Source organism: Danio aesculapii, chromosome 17 (genome assembly GCF_903798145.1).
Source record: "Danio aesculapii chromosome 17, fDanAes4.1, whole genome shotgun sequence".
NCBI classification, from domain to species: Eukaryota; Metazoa; Chordata; class Actinopteri; order Cypriniformes; family Danionidae; genus Danio; species Danio aesculapii.
Window position 1 is genome coordinate 37,584,270 of NC_079451.1, and position 27,883 is coordinate 37,612,152.

A 27,883-nucleotide genomic window follows, 5' to 3' on the forward strand; every position below is an offset into this window, starting at 1 on the left:
TACACATATACTCAAAATATATACTCTGGCTTTTGACCTATTACTTCTCTGTATTGCTCCTGGACTAATTTCATATGTTGTTTTATGAAATAATATAATGTTTTTTGCGTTGCAATGTTTTTTTTACATCACTTAAGCATCTATAACTTTTTAAAATGTATGGATCGCAAAGCCCAATGTGTCTTCTTTCCAAAGATACATGAACTGTGAATGTAGATCAAATAATTCAGCAACTGTTACTGTTTTAGTTTGGGAAGGTAATTTTTGAGAAAATGCCTCTGACGGTGAGGGAGAGAAGGACATCGATATAGTCTCGGAAAACTTTTTGCCGAAATCTAATTTTGCATGCTATCTTAATTAAATTTGAAATATAAACTCATGAGTCACTTTTTCCAGGTCATTACATTGTTTTTCTATGTTTGTATATGGAACAACAGATAGACCATAGTTAAACTCAAAGTGTCTTCTTTCCAATGATACCTACTTTTTGTTTGTAGCTCACTGGGGTTAAGAACTGTTACTGTTTAAAGTTAGGTAGGTGTAAATCCCCAAAAGTGAGCGCTGGCTAACAGTTAATGCCTTTTTTGTAAGTTGCTTTAGGCAAACGCATCTAATAAATGACTAAATGTAAATGTAAATATGTCTTCTTTAAAGTCGACATGAAACAAAAATTTTCTCTTTGTATTTGTCTCATATTTTGCTTGTTATAAACGATGGTAAACTAAATTAGCTGTAGTGTAGGTGTGTGGATGAGTGTGTATGGATGATTCCAAGTACTGGGTTGCAGCTGGAAGGGCATCTGCTGTGTAAAACATATGCTGGATAAGTTGGCGTTCATTCCGCTGTGGCGACCACTGATGAATAAAGAGACTAAGCCGAAGAAAAAATTAATTAATGTATAAACGATGTATCTGTGCACTTCATTGTTTGATAGAAATTCAGTTGCCCTCATAATCTTTAATAAAAAACCATTACCTTTCCTTCCACGTCGCATGGAGTGCCTTAAGGGCGGGGCTATCGATCATTTAGGGTGGGGCTATCAGTGCAGGTCTCATTTCTTTCGAATAATTAGGATATGATTTTGTCTGTAAAAAAACAGCTCCTTGTTCTTGTTATCATAGGGCATCTGAAAACATTCTGACGGTGATTGTGGTGGACAGTGCAAACTTGTCTGTACTGCCCATCTTCCTATGATCCATCTGCTTCCCAGAGGACAAAATCAAGCACCATTTTTTTCTTATTTCAGAAACTGTTTCAATCGTTTGTACATCAGGATAGAGGGGAAAAAAAAGAGATTCTTAGCTTCTGTTTCATGCCAACTGTAAGGTTAACCAATGCAGACAAGAACATTTGAGCTTTTTGGCATTTTCATTAAAGAGCCCCTATTATGGGTTTTTGAAATTGACCTTCCATGCAGTGTGTAACACAGCTCTATATGTGAAGCGAAATCAACCAGCTTAAATCTGAAAGTGCTCAGTGTTTAAAACTATTGATTTGTCTTTGAAAGTGTCGACTTAGAGTGGTTCAAATGAATCGCTGTGCTAACAAATCTTTAGCCGTGTCGGTGTGACGTCAATACGGAACTCAAGCCCCGCCCATTTGTTGCACGCACAGATCCACGAAAATTTAACCACAAACACTGTAGAAAGAAAAAGAAGAAGACAAACACTGTAGCAGATGCCAGTTGAATCATGTCACAAAGACGCTGTGCTCTGGAGTGTGAGGGAAATTCCTAACCAAAGATGAGGCTGTGAAGAGTCAGAGGTTGAGGTTTATTTTTGCAAAAATACTTCAGCATTATAGCCCAGCCTTGTGCTTTATTCCTGACATTTTTCTGACGAGTGCTTCAGGAATATACCCACTTACAACGGGGATTCGTCAGTCGTTTGTTAAAGGAAGGATCAGAAAAGACTATTGATGTAAGGGGCTTTGTCAGAGCTTGACAGGAACTTAAGATCATGTACCAGTTTCTTCCTCCATTTCACAAGTGTAAGTAATTTAAGTGCGATTAAAATGGTTGCCTCCTTGTTTTCTCTAGCTCGCAAAATGTGTATTTATTTGTGTTTTGCTACTTTGCTGTATCTGGTTAACTCTTTGTATTCTTACATCGTATCTAAAATCACGTTGAAAACGTGACATGTGACGCTTTGTTTATGGATTGAAATGCGCTTGTAAGGTCGCGGTCCTCTGCCGTTTGTCGTAGCTACGGCCACCGTCAGCTGTTCCTGCACACGTGCGGTGGTCAGGTTTCAAAATAATTGCCACTGTGTGGATTAATACTGCATTTGTGTCATGGTTAAGAGTAGAGTAATATGCTGGTGTTAAACTGAATTGCTTAAATGCACTCCTGCTTGGGTTCACACATACTCTCTGTGCTCTGAATACAAAATTGTTGATAAGCCGTAGTGGGCAATTCTCTCTGTCTCGTGCTGAATGCAGTTGACCAATCGCAACAGACTGGGTCATCGAACCAATCAGTGCAGATTAGCATCGTGTTAAGGAGGGGGTTTGAGAATAAATCAATCGCTGAACAAATCATATGGAAGTCGTTGAGATAATTATGTAAGAAGAAATGCATATTAAAGACAATGTAAGTGTTTTTGACCTTACATGCATGTCAGCCTGTTGTTGGTGACCCCAAAACCAAAATATGAGCTTTTTTAATGTATAATAGGGGCTCTTTAAGTGTTTAATCAGTCTAATGCAAAGAAAATATCCAAAATGCACTTTTTGAATGTTTGTTTTATTGCTCTTCATCAAAGTGCATCTGTGGATTTCAAATACAATATATTTAAACCCAGTTTTCTCTAACTTATTTTCTCTCGCACTGAGCCATAAATCTATAATTCAGCAGCACTTACAGTGAATACACCAAACTTTATTCATATCTGCATTATCAAGGTTTTTAAAGAGGCATATATTCATATTCATTTTATCCAACAAAAAATAAATTCAGTGTCCAATCAACCGGGGATGTATGGTGATAACTATTTTATTCATTCTACCCCATTTTTTCACCTGAAATGTCTTGCCTTGAGCAGAATGTGTGTGAATCCTGATCTCCCATGATGCGGTGTGTGTTTGGCACTCTGTAATGTGACAGTCTGTCTGTCTGCCGCTCTAGAGACTCGCTTCACTGTCGCTCTTGTCAAGGTCCTCCAGAAGCTGCTGTGTCAGGCGTCTGCCAACATCTCTTGATGTTTGTCTATTTTTATAGTGCTTCCTCAGGTCATTGCCCTTGATCTCCTGTAAATTCAGGGATCTGTACAGTTTGTCAGTGACGTTATATCCATATAAGCCAGTAGTTGCATTTTTGTTTTGTTGAAGTAACCTAACATCGTTTGGTAGAATTATTTATATTAAAGGTGGCATATACTGCATTGATTCAATAAGTTAAATTGTTCTCTGATATCTATATAGTAGGTATGTACCTTAGGCATACCTGTCAACATTGGGATGTGAAAATAAGGGATATTAACCCTTCGGAGCTCACTTAGGACAAAATTAGCTATGTTTGAAAAAAAATAAACCCACCAAGATTGACATTTTTAGATGTTATCATTATTAATTATTTGTAGATGTCTGTTCAAACACGCACCCAAAACCCAGACGTTCGCTCCGCTTCAAATTGTGTGTACAGAATCCGTTTTGGGAAACAGCGTCTATCTATCACAATGGAGCGCGTCAGCTGACAGTCACACACCGCTATATGACTGTTTTGAGGATCGCACAGGAGGAGCGACGGCACCTGTAATGAAAAGGAAGGGAATCCTGCCGTTTTTATATTTATTTCAAAGTGTTTTCATACCTAAATAAAAAGATAGCACAGAACAGACTCAAATTTAAGAGCAAGAGGCATCACCTGGTTGTTCGGCGGTATGGTTTTCGTATATTATTGCCACCCTTCATAGAAAGATTGAAAATACGGGAGAAATACTAGAAGAAATCTTTACGGGATGATAGTGTGACAGAACTGTGAAATATTGGAGAATCCCGGGAAAAACGGGAGGGTTGACAGGTATGACCTCTGGTAAGTTTAAAAAAATTCCAGAAACAGTTTTAAATGCTTTATTACTCCATAAAATACGCCTAGAATCAGAAAATATTGACCATATTTGGAATGGTCATGAATATTAATGAGCTCTGCTCTGAATCAATTCTCTCTCCCTCTTCCTCTTTTTTTTGGTTTATGATGATGTGGCTGCTCATCAGATCCAGATGACGTAGAATGTGACCTAAAATACATGCGAATATTGAGGGCATTAATGATGCCATCATTAATAATGTCCTATTGTTTTTATTTGGGGCATTTAGCAATTAATCATGCAATTTATAATTGATTACTGATATTTGATTAATGAATTGCATTTATTCAACTATATGACGCCATTAGGTGATGTTTTTAGTTATACTTTTTTATTTCTACATTTTCCTAAAAAACAATTAATTAATTTGATTCATTTATAATTTATTTGAATAATTGTATAATAAATAAATAATTATATTTGTGTATATACATTAGGTAAGTCCGTACCAAAGCTAAAACCAAACGTATTTTAACAAAATAACTATAAATTACAAAATAATGAAAAGAAGAGCCCATATTATACATTTTAAAGGGTCATATTTTGGTTTTGGGGGTCTTAAACAACAGGCTGATATGCATGCAAGGTCAAGAAACACTTTCATTGTCTTATTATATGCATTTATTCTTAACCCGAGAGATACATTTCCAACACTGATCTATAATAGATACATGATAATAAGCCGCACGGAACGATTACAAGTTACAACACACAATTAAATTCATATTTTGCAAACTACAGAAAATGAGGCAACTATTTTAATCACACTTACATGTTCTGTAGGATGGAGAAACACTTACAGGATCTGGAGGAAGAAGAAACTGGTTCATATAAACTGAGTAATAGTTTCTGACAAAGTCCCATACATTAGTAGTCTTTACTTATCCTTATATTAAAAACAAATGGCCGGTGAACCATGCTGCAGTTTAGGTTATTGTATCAATCATCAGAAAAATTATAAAAACAAACACAGCACACGGTTGGCTATACTGTGGTATTGTTGTGAAAATTTCATTTATGATTGATCTGAATAATTAATTAAATGACATGCACTTACTTGACATCTAAATAGCTTTTTGTAACGTTTATTTGATTCTCTAATATATGCATGTCTTGTAAATGTCTTTGGGGATCATTTAATTATGATAAATCTGATAAATGAATTTAATAACATTTATTTATATACACGAGGCCATAATAAATGTGCAACATAATTGTGTTTATTAAGTGTATATAGCACATACATTCATTCATTTATTTATTCATAATTTTTTATTATAATCAGCCTCGACAGCCTTAACTTAAGTTGTTTCTATTTTTATTGTTACTATTTAAATAAAAAGTGAGCTGTAAAATTGTTGTCATTTAGGCTTTGTAATTGGCCTTATTTGCACAGAGGCATCCCGAAGAAATAAATCTTTAAAAATACAGGACTGTTGCCTTCATGGTCCATAAAAACAGACGCTCTGTAGGGATGTTACAGTTTGCTTCATTGTGCTTCTTCAATCTCAGACAATCCTGTGTCTTTTAAGTCCCTCGCCAGTGTGTTGAGATCAGTCTGTGTGTGAACTGAAATGCAGAGTATTCCAGGCACTGAGGATTCAAACTCTCATTTTTATTGCCTCAGTGTCTATTTTCAGCCTTCCATTTGGTGCATGTGGAGATGCGCTCACAATCTCCTGTTTATTCTCTGTCTGGGAGATTAACAAAAGACTGTCTTTATCGTTTCTTTGTCTTAGGCCTCTTTGTCTCATTTTTATTTGTTTGAATTTATCAAGATTGAGATTCCTTTAGTAGACATTTAGATTAGATTGCTCATCTTATACTCTCCTCTGATGTAATTCAGGGAACACTGCACTGCAAATATATTCGTATATATTTAACAAGCATAAAAATCATAAAGATATTTGGTAATGTATACTGTATATGCAGTATTTTAGATACTATATTCAATTTAGTTTATTTCAAATAAGATTTCAAGTTTTGGTTTTAGTATTACTATAATAATATAGCTGCAGAATTGTTTATAGTTTTTAGAATTAGTATTTATTTTTTACTTTCAGTTTTAAAAATTTGTGTGTTCTTGTCGTTTGTATTTATTAATTCATTTAATTTTATGTATTTTTAATGATTGATTCATTATTTACTACATTTTAGATATTATTAGTTTATTTTGTACTTTGTTTGTTTGTTTATTATGTTTATAGCTTAAACAGTGCAGTGTTTATAGCTTAAATGAGTGCACCACTCACAGATCTTTCTTTTAAATTTACATTTTCTATAGGATGATTTATAATGATATATTTGTGTATATACACTGAAAAAATAATTTCTGCAAAATTGTTGCAAACAATTTATATTTGTTGAATTTAAACAAACAAAATTAAATTTAGTAATGTTCAACTTTATGGGCCCTATCATACACCCGGCACAATGCGGCTCAAGGTGCGATGCAAATGTTATTTGCTAGTTTCAGCTCAACACAAGTGTCCGTTTGACGTTTTGCGCCAAGCTGTTTATATAGCAAATGCGCTTATATGTGCGCCCATAAGCGTTCTGGTCAAAAAAAGGAGGTGTGTTAAGGCGCATTGCTGGCGCGCTGCTATTTTGAGGAACTAAAATAGACTGCACAATAGACCAGCTGAGAGCAGGTCTAAAGTCCAGCACAAAGCACGTTAGTTGTGTGCCTCGCTTAAACATTGCTTAATACACACAGGATGTACAGCAATACGCAAATATCTTTACAAATGAAAAAGAATAAAAGGAATAAAATATTACAAAAATTTTTATTTTCTACATAAATATAAAAACCCCTACTTTCATGACTTCTTCAGTGAAGTGCTCAGTTTTTCCACTTACAAAGTCCGCCATGTAAATAGCACTCTTAAAGAGAATGGGAGATGAGACTCTGATTGGTTTATTCTCAGAACACACCAATAACTCATTAAGAGAATAAGCTCAACCCTGTTAGACCATGCGCCACAACACAAAGCGGATTTTTCCGTCCTTAAAATAGCAAAAGTGGATTCTGGATTCTTTAGGGAAGAGGGCGGGGGGAGGTGGGGGATTGGTCAGTCAAACAGTCATTCTGTCAGTAGACAGCGGCCTCTAGTGGATTTACGTGAGAACAGCAGGCTCAAATTGCACTTGCGAGAGAAATTTGAGATCTGAAAAAGCCTACACAGCCGACTCTGGTGGATTTGTGAAAACAAAAACTGCAAAAAAGCTTAGCTTCTGGGGCGTATTTTGCTTTCTCCAGAAATGTATATAGCGGTACGTTTTCAGAATGAGCCTGGGTTGGATAAGTCAGTAACAAAGCCAAAACCAGAGCTATTTTAACAAAACAACCTAAGATCACGGTCCAAAAATAGTACACCCAAATTAATATAATATAGCAAAATCTATTATAGTAGTCTTTTATCTTTCCATTCCAAACGATATTCTGACCAAACTCTTATTTTAATTAATATAAGAGATTAACAAAACGGTTTTGTTTAAATGCACCAAAATGTATTGTCTATATTCACTAAAAATGGATAAAATATTCGTTTTTTAAATAAGAGGGTGCACTCATTTACGTTGAGCTCTGTATATAATTGAAATATAATGTCCCTGCATCAGCCAAAATTGTTTTAATAGCATGTTGCATTCATCTGATGTCATATCTCATTTGTAATACATGACCATTTCTGAAAGGATTATATTACTGATTGCTCCTGGCATTGTAATTTTTCATTCTCAGCATAATGACTCATGTCCCGTACTGACTGATGCAACAGTAAATTATTTCAAGTCAGTGTTCTTGTTCTTGCTGTGACATTGACTTTGAATCCAAATCCCAAATGCTTCATTTTTTTTCAATTGCCTCTAAAATATCAGCTACTTTTGTATAGTTTACAGCCTGTTGTCTGCCTCTGCTTCACCGGTTCATTTACGTCATGCATAATTTCTATCTCTCTGAGGGTTCAGCCTTCAGATGAGTGCTGGTTGAACTGTGCACAATGTCATCAGAATGTTCAATAAATCAGCTCATAAATGTAAACATCCGCTTAGGCTCGATGTGAAAATGTATGCCAATATGCCTTGCCAAAAAGATGATGTGTTGATTATGAGCCTACAGTTACTTACTTCTTTGCTCGTATAGTGCATCAGCGGTAGGGCTGCATTATTAGTCATGCGCATTTTGTCAGTAAAGCCAATTCTGTAATCAACAGTAAATCTCCAGCACCTGCTTTCAGATGGAGCAGCATTTATTACACAGAGCCATAGTTCACTGACAAGAATGTGTGCAAAATTGCAGACACTTTAATCAGTATGATTCTGAAATCATTCTGTGATTTGATAGCTGTTTGCATTGCTTTCAGTGCTTAATGACTGTTACTGCTACATATGAAAGCATGTGAAAATGCTATATATTTTTCCAGTTTTTTTTTTGTTTCGTTCAGCTTAGTTATCAGGGGTCGCCACAGCTGAATGAAACGCCAACTATTCAGGCATATGTTTTACACAGCGTATGCCCTTCCAGCCGCAACCCAGTACCAGGAAACACCCTTACATTCTCAGATTCACACTCACATTCATACACTATGTCCAATTTAGTTCCTCCAAATCACTTATAGTGCTTGTCTTTATACTGTGGGGGAAACCGGAGCACACAGAGGAAACCCACGCGAACACAAGGAGAACTTGCAAACTCCACACAGAAACGCCAACTGGCCCAATCGGGACTCAAACCTTCTTGCTGTGAGGCAACAGTGCTACCCACTGAGCCACCGTGCTGCCCTAGTTTTCTTTTCAAATATTTGCTAAACAAATCATATAGTACAATCATGAACAACTTTAAGCATGCAACTTAGAAACCGAAGGTAGATACACTAGAAAAGGTTCTATTTGTTTTTCAAAAGTCCTTGGTGATCCTCGGACACTGAACAGTATTTTTTAGGGGTGTAGTAGGAAATAAGTTAGTTTATCCAATGTTTTGAAGATGGAAAGTGAGATGATTTCAAGTTAATTAAATTCATTTCCCCCCAGTCGTTCAAGCCAGAAAGTAAAGTGAAAGTGCCATATTTAATAACGTTTTCACTTTAAACCTGTACAGTGCAAAAAAGCTTTTTTACTTAGATTTTTGTCATGTTTCTAGTCCAAATTTCAAAAAATTCTTAAATCAAGAAGCATTTTCTAGACATGCAAACTATATTGTCTTGTTTTATGAACTAATATGCCAAAATTAGATGATTTTATTTTTGTAAAACAATCAAAATAATCTGCCAATGGGGTAAGAAAAATAATTTTGCTTATTGACACATTATTTTACAAGTTTTAAGGAAAAAACTATTCTGCTCTGGGTCTTTTCTCTTCAGCTGAGTTTTACTATAGATCATTGAACTGTACTTCCCTGACAAGATGTGCATGAAAAATTGCAGATCATGATTTCGATTTAATTTCAGTTTATTGTGCAGTGACAGACATAAAGGAAGCAGATCTCACGTAAAGTTTGTGAGAAATACTACAGTAAGAAGTTTCCCAATGATTATTTGATGTATTTGTTGTGGAGTTAATTCAAGCCTTTCTGAGATGAGTCACACACAATGTCATTACAAAGTTCATGCACATACATAGCGGACCCACACACACATCGCTGTGCACACAACGCGTGCATTTAACTTTGCACTGTTTTTGCACGGCAAATGTGACAGGATACACATTAATATCCACTGCTGTATGGACATCCGTTATGTTAATGTACAAAATAAACCTGATTTAACATCCATAAACCAGGATTGAAGCGTCTTCTTTTATAATTGTACTGACACGCGGCTGTGGCGATAAAGATGGTAAAATCGCTGTAATCCATTACAAACATGCTTTGTTTTAAAAACGTTTTAAACTTGTAAAACTCATTCTTGATAACATCTGATGATGGATGATGATCACAGAGAGCTGAACAGATCTTTTAATCCCAGTTGCTTTGCACACGTCCTGTCTTGTTAATATGATTATATGAGTCACTACAGAGACATGTTAATACGTGGCTGTCAATCAATTCCGTGGGTCGGGAAACCTCATTCCTATGTCACATTGCGGTGGGCCTCAAAATGGGAGGGATTTGGATACTATTTTAACATCAGGAAATAAAAAAAAGAGCCTTACTGCCTTTATATCACTCCAATATGACTGTGGACACACTATGCCTACACACAGTTCTGTCCAAACGGCTTACAAAAGATGATTTTCTTCACAGGTGCCCTTTAAACTAGTTAAACGAAAGTAAAAAACACAAATGACATGAAGTCATAGTGCCAGTTTTCTCATTTCTCTTTGTAATCAGAGCTTTGTATGCAAAACTTTTAGAATTCACCAAAAAAAAAATTGCCATAGCCTTAATGGTCAGAAACTATAGCACAGCATACAAGCAAAATAGATATTGAATATTGTCTTATCGGATGTGGGCAAAAACGAAACTACTGTGTCTGTGTGTTGTCAGATCTCGCTGCTGAAACAGAGTCTGGAGCTGCAGATGTCGCAATCGAAGAGCGCGCTGCAGCAGCTACAGGCGCAGTTCAGTCAGGAGCGCGAACACCTGGCGCAGCAGCTGCAGGAGGTGGCGCTGGAGCAGCAGCACAGAGAGCACCGTCTGCAGGATGCACACTGCTGTGCCATGCAGGACATGGAGGACGCACAGCAGATGGAGCTCTCGGTACCTGCGCATTACATACAGACCCACACACAATCACATGAGCGCCTGGAGGTACAGTCAGGGGCAGATTGAATACTTTTGACACTTTTCAGCATACTTGTTCACTTGACAGTGTTCACAATCTATACTAAAGTTCAGGGGCGGTTCTAGGATTTCATCCTCGCTCATGTTGTTGGTAATGCTAAACGTATAAATGTAATAATCTTGTAAACAAAAATACAAATACATTGTTTATTTATTTAAATCTTGTTTTTGTACATTGTTTATTAGATTTCAGAAATCAATTGTTAAATACAACATACAAACAAAGTACAGTAGATCTATGGTCACCAATTACACTTTCCTATACATGCCCCATAGTGCCACAAGTAAACCATGAATAAAATTAAACAAACAAACAAACAAACAAAAAAAAAAACATTGAAGGTGATATTTAAGCATTCTGTCCTGTTATACCCAAGTAAGAAATAAAGCTGCCCCTGTGTTTGACAAATAAATCTTGACGCTTTTTCAAACTAAATGCATTTTTTTCCAAAGGCATGAAAGATGACACTTCTTTAAATCCCATTTTCAGTTAATAATTCAATAACTCGCTCTAAAAAACATAATGAAAACTTAATTAACGTATTAGATGGTTCCTTTTTGAAGAATTATTCAGTGACATACATGTTTGATGGTTAGTTGTCGCCACCTATTGGTTAAAACATAATTACGACAAGCTTCATGTGGAGCGTCAATTTGCTCGTATTGCCAGTAGTGCTGGGCCATAAAACAATATCAGTATTTATTGACGATGCACCATTGTCAATAACGATGTTACGTTCTGTATCAAGCACAATAGTTTATTAAAATGCAACTGGCTGAGTGCGCAACTTGCCTGAGTGTCAACATCCTATCAGATGTTTCTATGAATGAGCATGCTACGAGTGACAAGCAAACAGCCAATAAGCTCACGCAGCCACGCTGCATTGCTCTTGGGTTGGGTTGCGCCATTTCCAGCTCAGGTCAGCATAACACACGTTAAAATAAGCACACTGCCTGGCAGCAGTGAGGAGATTGTAAACATACAGCATAGGGGGAAATGTAGTCACATGTACTTTAAAACCAGCAAAAAAACCAGAGAGAGTCAACCAACTTGTAATGTTGCAATATATATGTGAAGAACGATGAACGTTGGTTCCTCTACTTGATGATCATAATTTGTTTTGTTTACAGAGTTTGAGGTTTACTGTGTATCGTTATTATTGATGTCTTACAGCTTGTTGATCTACTTCAAAGTTTGCTTTGATTGTTCAGCGTTCACACTCTACCATTGCACACACTTTGTAGCATTTTATTTATTACATTTAAGAGTCTCTTTAACACTTGTTTATTTTATTATAAGATATAAGAGACAAGATATTTTTATGTACATTTTTGGTTTTTATCTAGTAAAACTTAGTAATGTTAGTAACATTCTGAGTAATGTTGGTCTTAGTAATGTTGGTCTTAGTAATGTTGGTAAATTAAAATAAAGTGGTTATTTTTTTACTGGATTTCATTTATAAATGGATTGTTAAATAATATTCAGTAGTTATTGATACCAGAGGATATGTAAAATTATACCACAATTTTTTTTCCTTTATCACCCAGCCCTATTTTGAAGCATAAACATCAGTGTTTATATCTAAGCTATAAACTGTTATCTCAGTACTTCTGCGACTATTCAATCGTTTTTTTTTTTTGTCATTTATAAAAGTTTTAAGACACTAATAACCTAGGAAAGATGTTTATTTGGGTGAATTTCACATCACATCATCTTCCACCTCCAGCAGAAGAACAATCACACCTAAATTACCATGCACAACCAGAATAGCAAAAAAATAAATAAATAAAATAAAACTTGGTTTACAGGTTTTCTTATCGACATTCTTTCCAATAATGTTTTTGAATAGTTTAGTTTGGATTGTTTTTGGGGTCGTAAAAAGTGTCTAGAACCGCTCCTTGAAAGATTATTTGAAAAGTAAATGAAATGAAAGTTTGAGGCCAGTAGGTTTTGCAAGAAGCCTTATATACTCACCATGGCTGCATTTATTTACTGAAAATACTGTAAAACATTAGGATTATGAAACAATATTACTATTTAAATGACGGCACAGTGGCTCAGTGGTTAGCAGTGTCACCTCACAGCAAGAAGGTCACTGATTCGAGTCCCGGTTGGGCCAATTCTGTAATTCTGTATTTCTGTATTTGCATTTGCATGTTCTCCCCGTGTTCGCGTGGGTTTCATCCGGGTGCTCTGGTTTCCCCACAGTCCAAAAAACATGCGCTATAGGTGAATTGAATAAACTAAATTGACCGTAGTGTATGAGTGTGTGTTGAATGAGTGTGTATGGGTGTTTCCTAGTGCTGGGTTGCGGCTGGAAGGGCAGCCGCTGCATAAAACATAAGCTGGAATTGTTGGCAGTTCATTGCACTGTGGTGACACCTGATAATCAGTGACTAAGCCAAAGAAAAATGAGCGAATTACTATTTAATAATAACAGTTTTCTAATTTAATAGAAATGTTTATTTATTAAAATGATGCAGAGCTGAATTTGTCAGAATCATTACTCTAGTCTTCAGTGTCACATGATCTTACAGTAATCATTCTATAATGTACACATTTTTGAACTAAAAATATTTTGTACTATTCTAAAACATGATGAAGATTATTTGACACCCACATATACATATACACATATATATATATATATATATATATATATATATATTGTGCAAGCAAGTATTTAACAGTGCTTTAAAAATACTCAAATATGTCTCTGTTAATGTTTTCAAACAATTATAATTGATTTACCAAAATCACACAAATGCCAATTTCACATCCGTCACATCCATAACTGAGACATGTCACATCCATGACGAAGCTTTTTACTCATAAATGCAACACATGTCAAATAAAAATCATTGTTTCTTTTGGGTTGTGCCATTTTAATTCAGAGAATTTCAACAAAGTATTTGTATACTGTAAACTCCCTGAATTTGTTTTGTCACATCCATAACGCATGTTTAATTTTCTCATTTAAAATCTAAAAAATAGATTGATTTTAATTTACAGATTGATATTTTTCTGCTCCTATAACTCTGTGGTTAGTGGTTTTGGAAAATATAAACAGATGTTTCAATATAATGTTACCATATGCTTTCTCTATGAATTTATGTTTTGAGATTTTACTGCAAATGTCACATCCATAACGTTGGAATTGCTCATATATATATATATAATGGATCATTTTAATGCATCTAAAATCTTACTGAGCTCAAACTTTTGAACTGTTGTTTGCATGATTTGTCGTCCTGTACTGACGATCACCTTCATTGTCTCCTCTTCCCCCTTCATAGTTCATGTCTGTTTGCTTTACTCTCTGGATTTGTCACCCCTGCATTATCACCTCACACTGAGAATCTCCACTGTGCATGACATCCATATGGTAAATTACCCTTCTTTTGTCCTCCCTTGTCTGTCATCTACTCCTAAAACACATTTTGCATGAATGAAAAAAAACACAATTCTCCTCCAGGAAACTGCAGCTGTTTCATTTCAGGACTAAGAATATTTTAAGATCGCAAGCCCAGACAGAAGAAGACAGACCATGCTCAGTCTAAAAGGCTTTTCTCGCTCATGCAGCCTCCCTGGTGCTGCGGCCAAGAAAGAAGCTTCTTTAAGCTGATTTGGCCACATTTCGGATTACCAAGTAATGAAAAATACATTAATAGTCGCTTTCATCTCCGTTCTCTTATGTCAGCCCTTGAATGTGGTTGTTGGCGCTGCATGTTGGAGTGCCTTTGTGGGTGGACTGTGTAAATGTCCTCTCATTCCTCCCAGATGTGGGATGGCATGGATAAATGATTCATAAAATGGCGGAGTGTTGACACTGAAACAGGATGATTTCGTAATTAGGTGATACTGTACACCATCGTCTAATTACTTACTAACCTGCTGTTTTGAAAATCCTCTTAATTCCTTTTCTTCTTCCCACATTTCTTTGGTTAATTCCGCCGAAAGTGGCTTAACGCAGCTGTTTGATGTGAAGGCGGCGCTAATGCTAATGTGATGATTCCCTTCCTAAAATATAATCTATACTGGATAGTATAAATATGTATCTATACTGGTTATACTGTATATTGGCTACAATATTTAGGGTTTGAATGATTGTGTTTTTGTGTGTGTGTATGAACTAGAATGATATACAGTACAACAAATGTGTAATTTACAATAATCTGACTCTATTATTAATATAAAGTATTTAAAAACTGCTTAAATTGGAGCATTTTATTGTGTTATTTGTTATTTAACCCACTGTTAAGCTTTTTAAACCATTAACAGAGTTGACAATAACAGAGTTGACATGTTCCACCATTTTTGTGCTTTAGCTCAAGATGCTAACCTCAAACCACATGGTTTCAGTTTCTAAAACAGAATTTAATGCATTTTCATCAAATTGTTGTTGTTGTTTTTTTAAGTTCATGAGAAATTCACTGAAATATCAGAATAGCATAGGTGACATAATTAATCTACTATTAGTTTATCATATATGTTTTGTACAAATTAATGAGAGAAGAATAGTGAGATGCCTCAATGCCTTCTAGAGTTTCCCACCAGAGAAAGTGACATCACTTGAAACAAGTCACATGCTTTTTCTATAATAGCTTTACATATTTCTAACCAATGTAACCAATAGTTGAACAGAAAATAGTAATAATACAGAATAATACAAATAATACAGAGTAGAGGTTTCAAGCAAATGTTTATTCAACTTATGCTGAGTTCAGACTGCATGATTTTAGCCCAGATTTTGACTCGCTGACTGGTTTTGAGAAATCTTAGACAAATGCGTAAAGTCATAGGCAAATCAGTGCTCGTTCACGTGAGTGACAATCACACAGTGTGAGCTATCGAAGACGCGATCTGAGAGAATCGCTGATGAGTCACTGACACCCGTGAGATATTTGTCATGCTAAATATCTGGAGCTGTCTGCGATTCAAATCATGCCGTTCGAAATGTGTTCTTATTGAAAATAACATCGGCGATTACCTACAGCCAACAAGAGAGCAGCATCCACTTGAATGGGTATCTGCAGGCCGGCGGCAGGTTGGGGGAGAAGTTAATAGGGCTTTCTTTTGGTCTATTTGGACCCAAGAAATGGAGGAAAAACAAGTGTAAATTTGGTAGGAACTCCTGTGCCTATTTGACGTGACGTCTTGAAGATGACACGAAAGTTGAAGAGAAATGGCTAATTCCCTTCAAAGGCCAGGAGAGCAAAATAAGTAAATTTTCTACCCCACTAAAGGCTTCTTTCTCATTATATAGTTAATAACAAAAGATATACTACATGACCTCACTTTGTTTTCATGTCACTATTCGTGTGTGTTTGGTTGTGAGACGCAGTTTGCAGACCGAGACAAAGTTGTTGCCAATTCTTCCTATTCTAAAGTCATGCAATGAAAACCCCCTGTTATCGATCCATCTTGTAGTGTAAACACAGCACCAACAGAACGCTACCCCAGATGGTCATACAGTGTGAAAACATCTGTGACGCCACTACTTTGAAAGTCGTGCACTCTGAACTCGGCATTAGCAGAATAAACACCCAAAAAGGATGAACATTATACTTAATTAATTCATGATAATTAAAGCTGAATGTACGATTCAGAAACAGCCAAAAATAAGTATTAATATTTTAAAGACAAAATGTCCCTATATACACAAATAAACATCATGTTTTAGAGAAAACTCGATTATGATTCATAATTGATTGATTTTTGAATGAAAGACGATTTATTTTATCATTTTATTTTATTGAATTCAAAATTATTTAATTTGAAAAAGTGTTTGAAACATAATTGAAGGTTTATCTTAGAGATGCGAATGTACCTGCAATTCTAGAATCACGCATGTACAGCGGGGATATAAGTATTGAACGTGTTTTTTCCTGGGAATAATATTTCCAAAGGAGCTGTTGACATGAACTAGATTTTGGTTAAAACCCTCAAACAATACAAACATAAAAATAAAACAAAACAAAAAATTTGAAAAATGAGTTATGTGCAATGGAATGACACAAGGAGGAAGTGCTGAACTACTGAAACGTATTTAATACTTTATATAAAAGGCTTCTTTGGGGATGGCAGCTTAAAGATGCCTCCCATATGGAGAATGAAATCACATGAACTGCTCAGGTGTGAGTTTTTCACAGACTTCAACAGAGTGTAAAAATCTTGATGGTTCTGTGGGACTCGTCTATCAAATCTGATCTTTAATTGGTATTTTCTATTGGATTCAAGTCGGGTGATTGGCTGGGCCATTCTACAGCTTGATTTTCTTTCTCTGAAAACATTTGGGAGTTTCCTTGGCTGTGTTTTGGATCATTGTTTTGCTGAAATGTGCACCCCGGTTTCATCTTCATCATCCTGATAATGTAGATGTTGGACTGAAGCAGCATTCATCTACAATGAGGAAGGGCAGAGGTTTGCTGAATAACTACTGAGAGATTTCAGCTGCTGTCTGGGCTTTCACTGCCTTTCTACACCTTCCTTTCTTCATGTGTTCATTACCTTTTCCCTGTGTCGTTTCATTTTTATCACACATAACTTCATTTGTAAACTAATTAGTTTGTTTTCTTTGCATTTGTGGATTTCTTTGGTTGTTATCAACATCTGGTGAAAATTTTAAGTCAACGACACCTTTGGAAATATGTTTTCTGAGAAAAATTATGACCTTTTCAATACTAATTTCCCCCACTGTATGTATATATTATATCTTTTTTCTAATATTCACAATAAAATGTGCTCTTGGTGTGATGACAGTAGCAAAACACCATTTGAAACACCTTTTCTTAACTAAAACTCAAACACTGGTTATTTCACTGCTTCGCAAGCTCTGTTATTTCCTTAAATAAATGTGAGTCTACTTTTCTCAATGACACCTTTTGTTCCCACCGCATCCTGCTCTATTCAGATGCAAATACGCTCTTTTGTTTTATGCATGTGATTGTGTATGTGGATTTCTTTATTTTCTTTCTGTGCGTGTGCATGTAGGAGCTGGAGGATCGTCTGAAACAGGAACAGAGGGAAGAGTTGCACGCTTTGAGAGAAGCCCACAGACAGACTCTGGATATCCTCCAGCAGCAGTCGGACCAAGAGCTGCAGACACTGCGCTTTGAGCTGGAAGATGAAGGCAAAGCCATGCTGGGTGAGTCATTCGCTCACATTAACTCCGGCCTACGAGATTACAGCCTTTATGTGGTCATTAAAGTCTTGTAGTGTATTCATATGCACTGTTATCACGAAAGTAAACAGTCATTTTCACAGCCGCTTTTATCCCAAAGCGACTCACCGAGCACTTATTACAGAGGAGATCTTTTTTTGCTGAAGGGTTTGATGATAATAGTTCATGGATCACTCGTTGCAGGAATTTGAACCTACAACCTTTTGGTCACTACCCTAGAGCTGTTACGACTCTAATTAGGCGCTTAGTAGGATCTTAAAGGTATAGTTTACACCCAAAGAAATGTAAATTCTATCATCATGTACTCATTCTCCACTTGGTCCAAACCTGTTTGAGGTCATGTCCACACTAATACGCTTCTGTTTAAAAACACATCTTTTTCTCTCTGTTTAGGCCGTCCATCCATACTCAGGCCCTGTTTACACTAACAAGTTTTAAAATGGCGTTTCTGAACAGATCTCAGTCCACACTACACCACTAAAAACGAAAATCTGCAGCGTATGCGCATGTCTGAGCTCCAGGCAGTCAGCGGGTACTTTGAGCTCACCTCCCCGGGTGAGAGCAGCGCACGTTGGACAGTTCATCAAGGATCTTCTGCTGGATTTCATCTCACTATAATTGTTAAACGTTATATTTAATTCATCTTGTGTATATCTAATAGTCTTTTGAATCTATTACTTGCTCTTAAGGTAACGTGTTTTGACTAAGCTCAAAGATAAGTTCCAGGCTATATTCATTTATGTAACCACGTACACTGATTCTGCATATTGACTGATTTCTTGCCTTTAATTCCTTTAATGTATAAACTTATTGTACGTTATACTTTTAAAATGGCCATTATTGATTATTAAAACTGATATTCAAAAAAGACAGGGTATGTTTCATATTTTTTAATGAAAATGAAAGGAGGCAGTAATGTTATAGGCTCCTTTTTGTTATAAATATTCATACAGTGAAGATGACGGTCATATAAACATGTAGCTACACGATGCCTCGAGATTTTTAGTGCCTGTTATGTTATTATCAAAATGAAAATAGACAGTTCCTTATATCATGTTTTAATTTTATTATTAGGGTATACGTAGCCAGTATGATGCGAATAACATTATAAAGTACACTGTTTTTACCCGACGTGTCCTTGGGAGTTTGTTTTCCATATCAACTTGCGAAGTCTGAACTTAAGGAAAGAGTGCAAGACAGAACTTTGTGCACTTAATATTGAGGAAAAAGCCCCAATCAATATGTCTTTAGCCAAGGCTCTGTTTTCAAATGTCTCGGTTTTCCCCATCCACACTGACACAGAGCAGCAGCATTTTAAAACCAAAACGGCCTCTTCAGCGTTTCCAAAACGGTCCATTTTCAGGGCTCGGGGTAGTGTGGACAGAAGGTGTAACCATAGCAAAACATATACATTTTAAAACTAAAACATATTGGGGTAAACAGGGCCCAAGATGCAGTTTGGCGTTAGCCTAATAATACATTTTTCAGCCATTTGAGTTCTGAATGAGCCAAATAGGCTCAACACACTTGTTTACTGTAGTAAAAAGCACTTTCTGTGCTGAAGTACTTTTTCCATGTATTAAATAAATAAAAATGCCATTTTTCTAATTCAAAATGGCATAAATATAAACTTTTTTTTTAAATTTACAGGCTAATTTCCATATTTCACGATCACAATATAGTCATAATAGGAATTGATTTTTAATACAATACAACACATGATGTTTCACTGTGATGTCACTCTAATATGCAGTTAAAATGAGTGGTTCTGTCACTGTGTTTAATCCTGTGCTTGAATGGATGGTATAGTTAATGTCACATGCACTTTAGTGTTTTATATTCATAGTTAATTTATTCATTCATTCGTTTTTCTTCAGCTTAATCCCTTTATTCATCAGGAGTCACCACAGTGGAATGAACCACCAACTTATCCAGCATATGTTTTACACAGTGGATGCACTTCCAGCTGCAACCACACACACATATTCACACACATACACTATTGCCAATTTAGTTTATTCAATTCACCTGCAGTGCATGTCTTTGGACTGTGGGGGAAACTGGAGCACCCGGAGGAAACCCACATGAACATGGCAAGAACATGTCATAGAAACTCGTGAACACTTAGGAAACTCGATTGATTCTCCATGACATTGGGGTACAAGTGATACAAGTGTTTTTCAAAAACGATGACATATTTTAGTCATGTGACGCAATCATGTGACCAGTTCAGCTAACAAGGTGGACACCATTGTAAAGCAGATGTTTTGGATGCTGTCTATTTTGAAAGCTTTATTAAAGATTAATGTCAGTTTGTACATGCTCCACATTCCCTCTCTTCAAAGGACACAGAATGTGAGCTATTGTTTCTTCGACATTTTGCCACAACGTTTCAAAGAGACGGAAAGTAAATAAATGGCTGCCAGATAGGATGCAGGTAAAAGCATCTTGCATCTGTGCGCATGTGCAGTACTGAACGAAAGCATTTTCAGCCGTTTTTAGTGTAGATGACAGAAAGAATTGAAAATGATAGTGTGGAAATGGAGCGGTTTTTAGACGAAAACACTGTTTTTAAATTTATACAGATTAGTGCAGACATAGCCTGAGATTTTTTCTTCCTTTGAACATACAAAAAAGATACTTTGAAGAATGTTGGAAAAAAACAATTGAATTCCACAGCATTTTCTTTGGATGTCTTACTTTGGATGTCAATTGCTGCTGTATTCCATTATTCCAGGGTTTCCCAACCCTGTTCCTGGAGGCACACTGACAGTATTTGGATGTCTCTCTTATCTGATCCATTAATTTTAGGTTTTGGAGTTTCTTTTAAATTTCTAATGAGTTGATTTCGGTGTGTTTTATAAGGAAAGGGTTGAAAATGTGTACTGTTGGTGTGCCTTCAGGAACAGGGTTGGGAAACACTGCATTATTCTTCATTATATCTTGTATGGTGTTCAACAGAAGAAGAAAAAAACAATAAAAGTTTGGAACAATTTGAGCAAGAGTGAGTGAGTAAACGTGAGTAAATTATTTTAATTTTTTGGGTGAACTATCACTTTAATGCAAGAAAGTAAGTGTGTTGAAGTATTTGGTTTGTACTATGACTGGTTGTTATTGCAGGATATTTAAATATTATTGTTACATTGCAAAGGATGGATTTTAATCAAATAGATTCGCATTTAATATCCTGAAAACAAGCTTGACTTTAAAACCAATAACATCTATTTTTAATTGCCTGTCAAAATAAAAGCTTGATGAGTTTCTGATTAATGATCAAATTAAGACATAAATATTAATTTGTACTGTTTTGTTTGTTTGCAGCTTCTCTGCGGTCGGAGCTCAATCATCTCCACGCCACTGCCATTGAACACCTCAGACAAGTCCACTTGAAGGAGAACAATGCTGCCAAACGAGAGCTGGATGACACCATTGATCGCTGTAAAGAACATGTGAGACTTTCGTTTTCACTATACAAACCTGGTGATGAATGTAGTCTATTGATTAAGTTTGAAAGAGAAAGAGAGAGAGAGAGAGAGAGAGAGAGAGAGAGAGAAAGAGAGAGAGAGAGAGAGAGAGAGAGAGAGATTTGAATCAGTTTTGCTCTGGCTTTCATATGCATCTGGTTACTGGCGATGCCTCAAATTTTTCTCTTTGCATTTAGTAAGAAGCTTTTCAGATAAGGACATTTATTTAATCCTAAACAAAACATGATATACATCACTGTTATCTTGAAGTTTCAGCCACAGAGCATTTTTATTTTTTCATTTGAACAACTGAAACTTTGCAGTTTTGTAGCACAAATGGAAAATATAAAATATCTTTTTGCATTTGTTTTTACAGCAGACGTTTTGAGAAAATGTAATATATCATTGCATCCTTAAAAATAAGTGGTCTATTTATAAACGAATTTCAAGAGAATCACATGCTTATGAATGATCCTTACTGGTCCCACTGTAGCTATCTCATGATTTACCAATCAGATGAATCCAAAATGCACATAAATAACTGGATTTCCTTACCTTTCCTTACCCCCCCCCCCCACCCACCCCGTCTCCTCCCCTTCATTCCTAGCATAATTTAGGGTAGGGCAGCATTTTGGCTCAGTGGTTAGCACTGTTGCCACACAGGAAGATGGTCACTGGTTTGAGTCCCGGCTCGGCAAGTTGCCGTTTCTGTGTGGAGTTTACATGTTCTCCCCGTGCTCCAGTGGGTTTCCTCCGGGTGCTCCGGTTTCCCCTAAAGTCCAAAGACATGTGCTATAGGTGAATTGAATAAACTAAATTGGCCGTAGTATACTAGTGTGAGAGCGTATGGGTGTTTACAAGTATTGGATTATGGATGGAAGGGCATCTGCTGCGTAAAACATACGCTGGATTAGTTGGCGGTTCATTCCGTTCTGGCAACCCCTGATAATCAAAGGAATAAGCTAAAAGGAAAGTGAACGAATGAACGAATTCAGGGGAGCTCTCGAGACCTACCTGAGTTCAGACTCCCCTCTCTCCTGAAGATCTTCTGAGCTCAGGGCTCTCTCCCAGGACAGCATGCCAAACACACTTTATTTATCAATCATCGGCTAAGTGTGAACTCTTGAAGTCTGAAATAAATACAAATTTTACATAAAAAAACTAGCAATGTCGCAAATCTGGCAACAAATATAAGCAAAAGTTAAAAGTCCTAAATTAATATTACTAAAACTGATGTTAAAAAAAAAAAAAAAAATAGTAAAACTAAAAACTACAATTAAAGTAATTTTAAAAATTGTGATAATATTGAAAAAATACTAAAATAGCACTTGTTTTTATTCTGATTTCTGAATTCACCTACTGTCATTACAAATCTGTTTAAATCTAATCTAAATTTAAGTCATCATATTGTCAACATTTGGGTCCATCATTATTTGGAACAATGTAAAATATATTCTTCATATGTTCGAAGAGGAAGGAAAGTCATACGCAGTGTTGGGCAAGCTAGTTTAAAAAAATGTAATGAGCTAAGCTATTAGCTACTCTACTTAAAATGTAGCTTAACTACACTAAAAGCTAACCTCTGGGAAATGTAGCAAGCTAAGCTAAAAGCAACTTGGCAAAAGTAGCTTAACTACATCTATGCTATTTTTGCAATTTTCATTTTTAAATCGAAGCAACCTAAATCCAAGTTAATCATATCTTAGTGATCAATAAAACTGTCAATGGAACACACAGTATGAGGCATAATTGTTCAGTTCAGTTATTTACTGCAAATAATATGCTGTACCAAACAGAAACAAATTTTAGTATTAATAAAACCAGGTATTACACATTTAAAATACTATAGTAATTTACAGTAAAGGGAAATATTTAAGAATAAACATTATATTGTATATATATTTACAACTCTTCATTAATAAATTACACTACATAATGTAGTGTCATTAGTAACTATCATGAACCAATAGTAATTACCATAGTATACTTTAGCCTTTACTACAGTAAACTATATATATGGTATTTACTATAAATTACTAAAGTATTTTTTGAGCACAGCATCAGAATAAACGTGTTTGCATCTTAACATGTACTTCTCGAGGTATGGTCACGACAAATCCTGCTTCAGAAATAACTCCTTTCACTCACTCATCTTTCCATCAAGCAAATTTCTTTTGTTAGCCTAATTGGTTGGCCAAGCCACCAGAGCGAGAGGTGGTCATAACGCACCAAAAAGTTTGTTTTGGACCACCGTAAAACAGGAAGAAGAAGAAATCGTCATTCTCACTATTATATGGATTTACTTTCATTAGCTAGACACTGGCCTTACAGCTCTGTGAATGTCGGTGCCATCTCTTATCGATCCACAATCCGTAAATATCGCTTGTGTGGACGCTACTGCGCTACTTGACTAAAATAATAGCTTCGCTACTGAAAAGTTATTTGATTTAGAAAGTAGCGATGCTACTGCCACGCTACTAAGAAATGTAGTTAAGCTAGTAGCGTCTCTACTTAGTAGCGACGCTACTGCCCTACACTGGTCAAACATTTTTGGAGTGACATAAATGAGAATAAATGATGACAGTAATCTTGACAGTATGACAGTAACCTTAAAATTGGTCATATTATGCTTTTTTTTTGTTACAAGATTTAATATAATTTTTCAGGTGTTTCATGGATGCTATAAAGTTTCAGCTCAAAAAACTCATAAATCATTTATCCCACCATGATGTGAATGCCCTTTTTTGTGTGTGTCTCTTTAAACACAAATGAGCTGCTGATCCCCTCCCCCATTCAACAAGAGGGCGGTGCTTTTACAACACTGAAAAACAGATCTTTTTATCCTCCAACTAAATGTAGGAAAATAGGACCTCTAAATGTGACAATAGGAATATGACATTTTCCATAAATATGACCACTAATAGATACCCAGAGTCCCTCACTTTGATGTACATCTATTTATGCTGAGGGCCAGGAATTTGCTTGCTGTCTGAATAAAAGCAGATGCCAATTTTTTGCCCAAAGTTATGGTTTAGTCACAATAGAGAGACTTGAGTCTGAATGGGAGGTGAAGCGAAGTGTCAGGCCAATATAAAAATGTCTCCAAGCTAAGCTGCACTTTAGAGAAATTTGAAGAATAACCTCAATGAATAAAGTATGAGGTAGTGAATTGTGAATTATGGGAGAGCTCTTACCGTGACTTACACCCCTTTCCCATTTTTCATATTTGATTTATAATCTCCCTCTCTGTCTGTCTGGGCTAATACACACTGGCGGTCTCACTCTCTCATGTTCGTTTCACTTCAGTTAATACTTCAGCACAATTGAATCTCTTTTAATGTGACCTATATGCATATTTTGAAAGCCCTTGGCACAAAATCTTCTAATGCTTTTTTAAGCGAATCATTCCAAGGCGATGAATATATGTTGTTTATGCACACAGTCATCCATCTGTTTGAGTTGATATTTCTAATATTTTGCTGGTTTGCCATGTGCAGGAGCAGGATCTTTTGGGTCGTATCTCTGACCTGAGGCAAGAGGTGAGCTGCAGGAAGAACCGCATCGCCGATCTGGACCATGAAATCCACTCGCTCAATGAGACCATCAACACACTGACCAAGGAGCTGGAGCTCAAAGGGAAAGAAGTTCTGCGGGTGCGCAGTGAGGCCAACCTGCAGATCAGGTAATGACTAATCAATGTCTTGTGAGGATATACAATTGAATTCAAAATAATTAGCCCTCCTCTACATTTTTGTCTTTTTTAAATATTTCCCAAATGATGTTTAACAGAGCAAGGAATTTTTCACAGTATTTCCTATAATATTTTTTCTTCTGAAGAACGTCTACTTTGTTTTAATTCGTCTAGAATAAAAGCAGTTTTAGTTTTTTAAACCGTTTTAAGGTTAATATTATTAGACACCTTAAGAAAAATGTGTTTTCAAATGTCTACAGAACAAACCATTGTTATGCAATGCCTAATTACCAAAACCTACCTAATTAACCTAGTTAAATCTTTAAATTGCACTTTAAGCTGAATACTAGTATCTTAAAAAAATATCTAGTAAAATATTATTTACTGTCATCATGACAAAGATAAAAGAAATTAGGTATTAGAAATGAGTTATTAAAACTATTATGTTTAGAAATGTGTTGAAAAAATATTTTTTCTTTACCTAAACAGAAATTGGGGGTAAAATATACGGGGGGGCTAATAATTCAGGACAGCTAATAATTCTGAATTGAACTGTATTGACCGTTAGAAATGCGCTGATTTCAGTTATCTGATTTCTGATATATTCTCTGATTTATGACCTGCCGATTTTTGCTGATTCTGTTTTTTTTCTAAGAACTGTAATTGACATAATGTACAAACACAAGTGCACATTTATAATTGTTTTCCATAATAATAGAACAGTAATTTATAAGAGATTTATTTAAAAAAAACTGATTTAGTTTGAAAATTATAAAATTAAAAAATATATTATGAAAGTAAACATAGAGTAGGTGCGGAGCCATGGCACAATGGGTATCACTGACGCCTCACAGCAAGAAGGTCACTGGTTTGAGCCTCGACTGGGTTAGATGGCATTTCTGTTTTTTTGTTATATATTTTTTTATTTAACATATATAAGATATTTAACAAAAACAGTACAATACCAATAAAAAGAAGAAAAAAATAGTACAGAATAATTAACATTAACCCCCCACCCCCCAAAAAAAATTTAAATAAAAAAATAGAGGGATCGTCTCAGTTACCAAATATATATATACACACAACATATGTAGCATAAACATATAAACAAAAGATGACAATATTCACATTTTTACAAAATCAGTGTCATTAATATATAGGTTAGAAATGAAAATTTACAAACTTACAGTAAAATGCTAAATTCCCTAGAGTCTTAAGATACAGTAGGTCCCCGTGTGTTGTCAGTTTGTATTTCTGTGTGCTCCGGTTTCCCATGCACTATAGGTGAATTGGATAAGCTAATTTGGCCGTAGTGTATGTGTGTGAATTGGAGTGTATGGGAGTTTCCCAGTGATGGGTTGCAGCTAGAATGGCATCCGCTGTGTAAAACATATGCTAGATAAGTTGGTGGTTCATTTTGCTGTGGCAAACCCTGATGAATAAAGGGACTAAGCCGAAAAGAAAATGAATGAATGAATGAATAAACATAAAACATCTCTATCACATCATTGCCTGCGGCGCCAGCTGCTAACAATATGGACCAGCCAGTCACCGGTCACACCGATCATGTAAAAAAAACATCTGATTCTTGTCCTTGTCAATCTGTGCATCTCTATTAACAATTCGGAGGCTGTTTTAACTTTTTCAAATTATTACATGAAGAATATTAATCTAAGAATATCTTTACAAACTCCTTAGAAAGCAAACATTCTTAAAAACTATGGTGAAAACTACTGAAAATGACAAAAACATAACTAAAGTTAAAATTAAAAGTGAAAAATTTACAATAACTTCAGATTATTAATAAAAGTTAGTATATTGCAGTTTATTAATTAATGTACGTACTGTGTTACTAAAATAAGTTATGATTAAATATTCAATAAAATAAGTCAAATTGAGACTTTTTGTTTTACAATTACAGCGTAATTTTAGGCAGTATACAGCAAAGATTCACAAAACTTCAGAATATAGATACAGGTAAATATAGATACATAAAAATGTTTAAAAAATGAACAGTAAAAAAAAAAATTATTAAATTAATTGAATGAAAAGTGAGAATTTATTATAAATTCAGACTTCGTAAAAGCTGGTAAGGTATACTGCAGTTTAATGTGCTACTTAAATTACTCATGATTAAATATTAAAAATAATTAAGATCAAATACAAGAGTGACTATATAGATATATCGAAAACATCTACTGAAAATGACAAAAACAAATAAAGAAAAATGTACGTTAAAATAAAACATAATTCAAACTATTAATACACACTATAATAATTTTACAATATAATATTAAAAGTTTTACTCATTACCAACTCTATTAAAACAAGTAATACCGGGACCTTTCTATTTTTGGAAGCGCTGTTAGTGAGACCAGCAGGAGGCGCTCAACCTGTGGTCTGTGTGAGTCCTAATGCCCCAATATAGTGAAGAGGACACTATACTGTCAGTGAACGCCATCTTTTGGATGGGATGATAAACCGAGGTCCTGACTCTCTGTGGTCATCAGAGTAGGGGTGTAACCTCTGTGTCCTGGCCAAATTCCTTCCATCGGCTCTTACCCATCATGGCCTCCCCATCCACAGAGTTGGCTCTATTATTGTCTCTCATCGCCATCTATAGCTGGTGTGTGGTGAGTGCAATGTCCTGTGGCTGCCGTCGCTTCATCCAAGTGGAT

At 35.6% G+C, this 27,883-nt stretch overlaps 1 protein-coding gene across 4 annotated transcripts in view; it reads left to right on the forward strand.

The window, feature by feature from the left end:
• fam184aa (family with sequence similarity 184 member Aa) overlaps positions 1 to 27,883 on the forward strand; it is a 67,399-nt gene that overhangs the window by 27,119 nt on the left and 12,397 nt on the right. For all 4 annotated transcript variants that reach the window (XM_056477457.1, XM_056477459.1, XM_056477456.1 and 1 more), the window contains exons 10-13: positions 10,570 to 10,782; positions 17,861 to 18,014; positions 21,372 to 21,499; positions 25,012 to 25,196. In XM_056477457.1, coding sequence (XP_056333432.1) covers positions 10,570 to 10,782; positions 17,861 to 18,014; positions 21,372 to 21,499; positions 25,012 to 25,196 — 680 coding nt within the window. The remainder of the gene's footprint in view (positions 1 to 10,569; positions 10,783 to 17,860; positions 18,015 to 21,371; positions 21,500 to 25,011; positions 25,197 to 27,883) is intronic.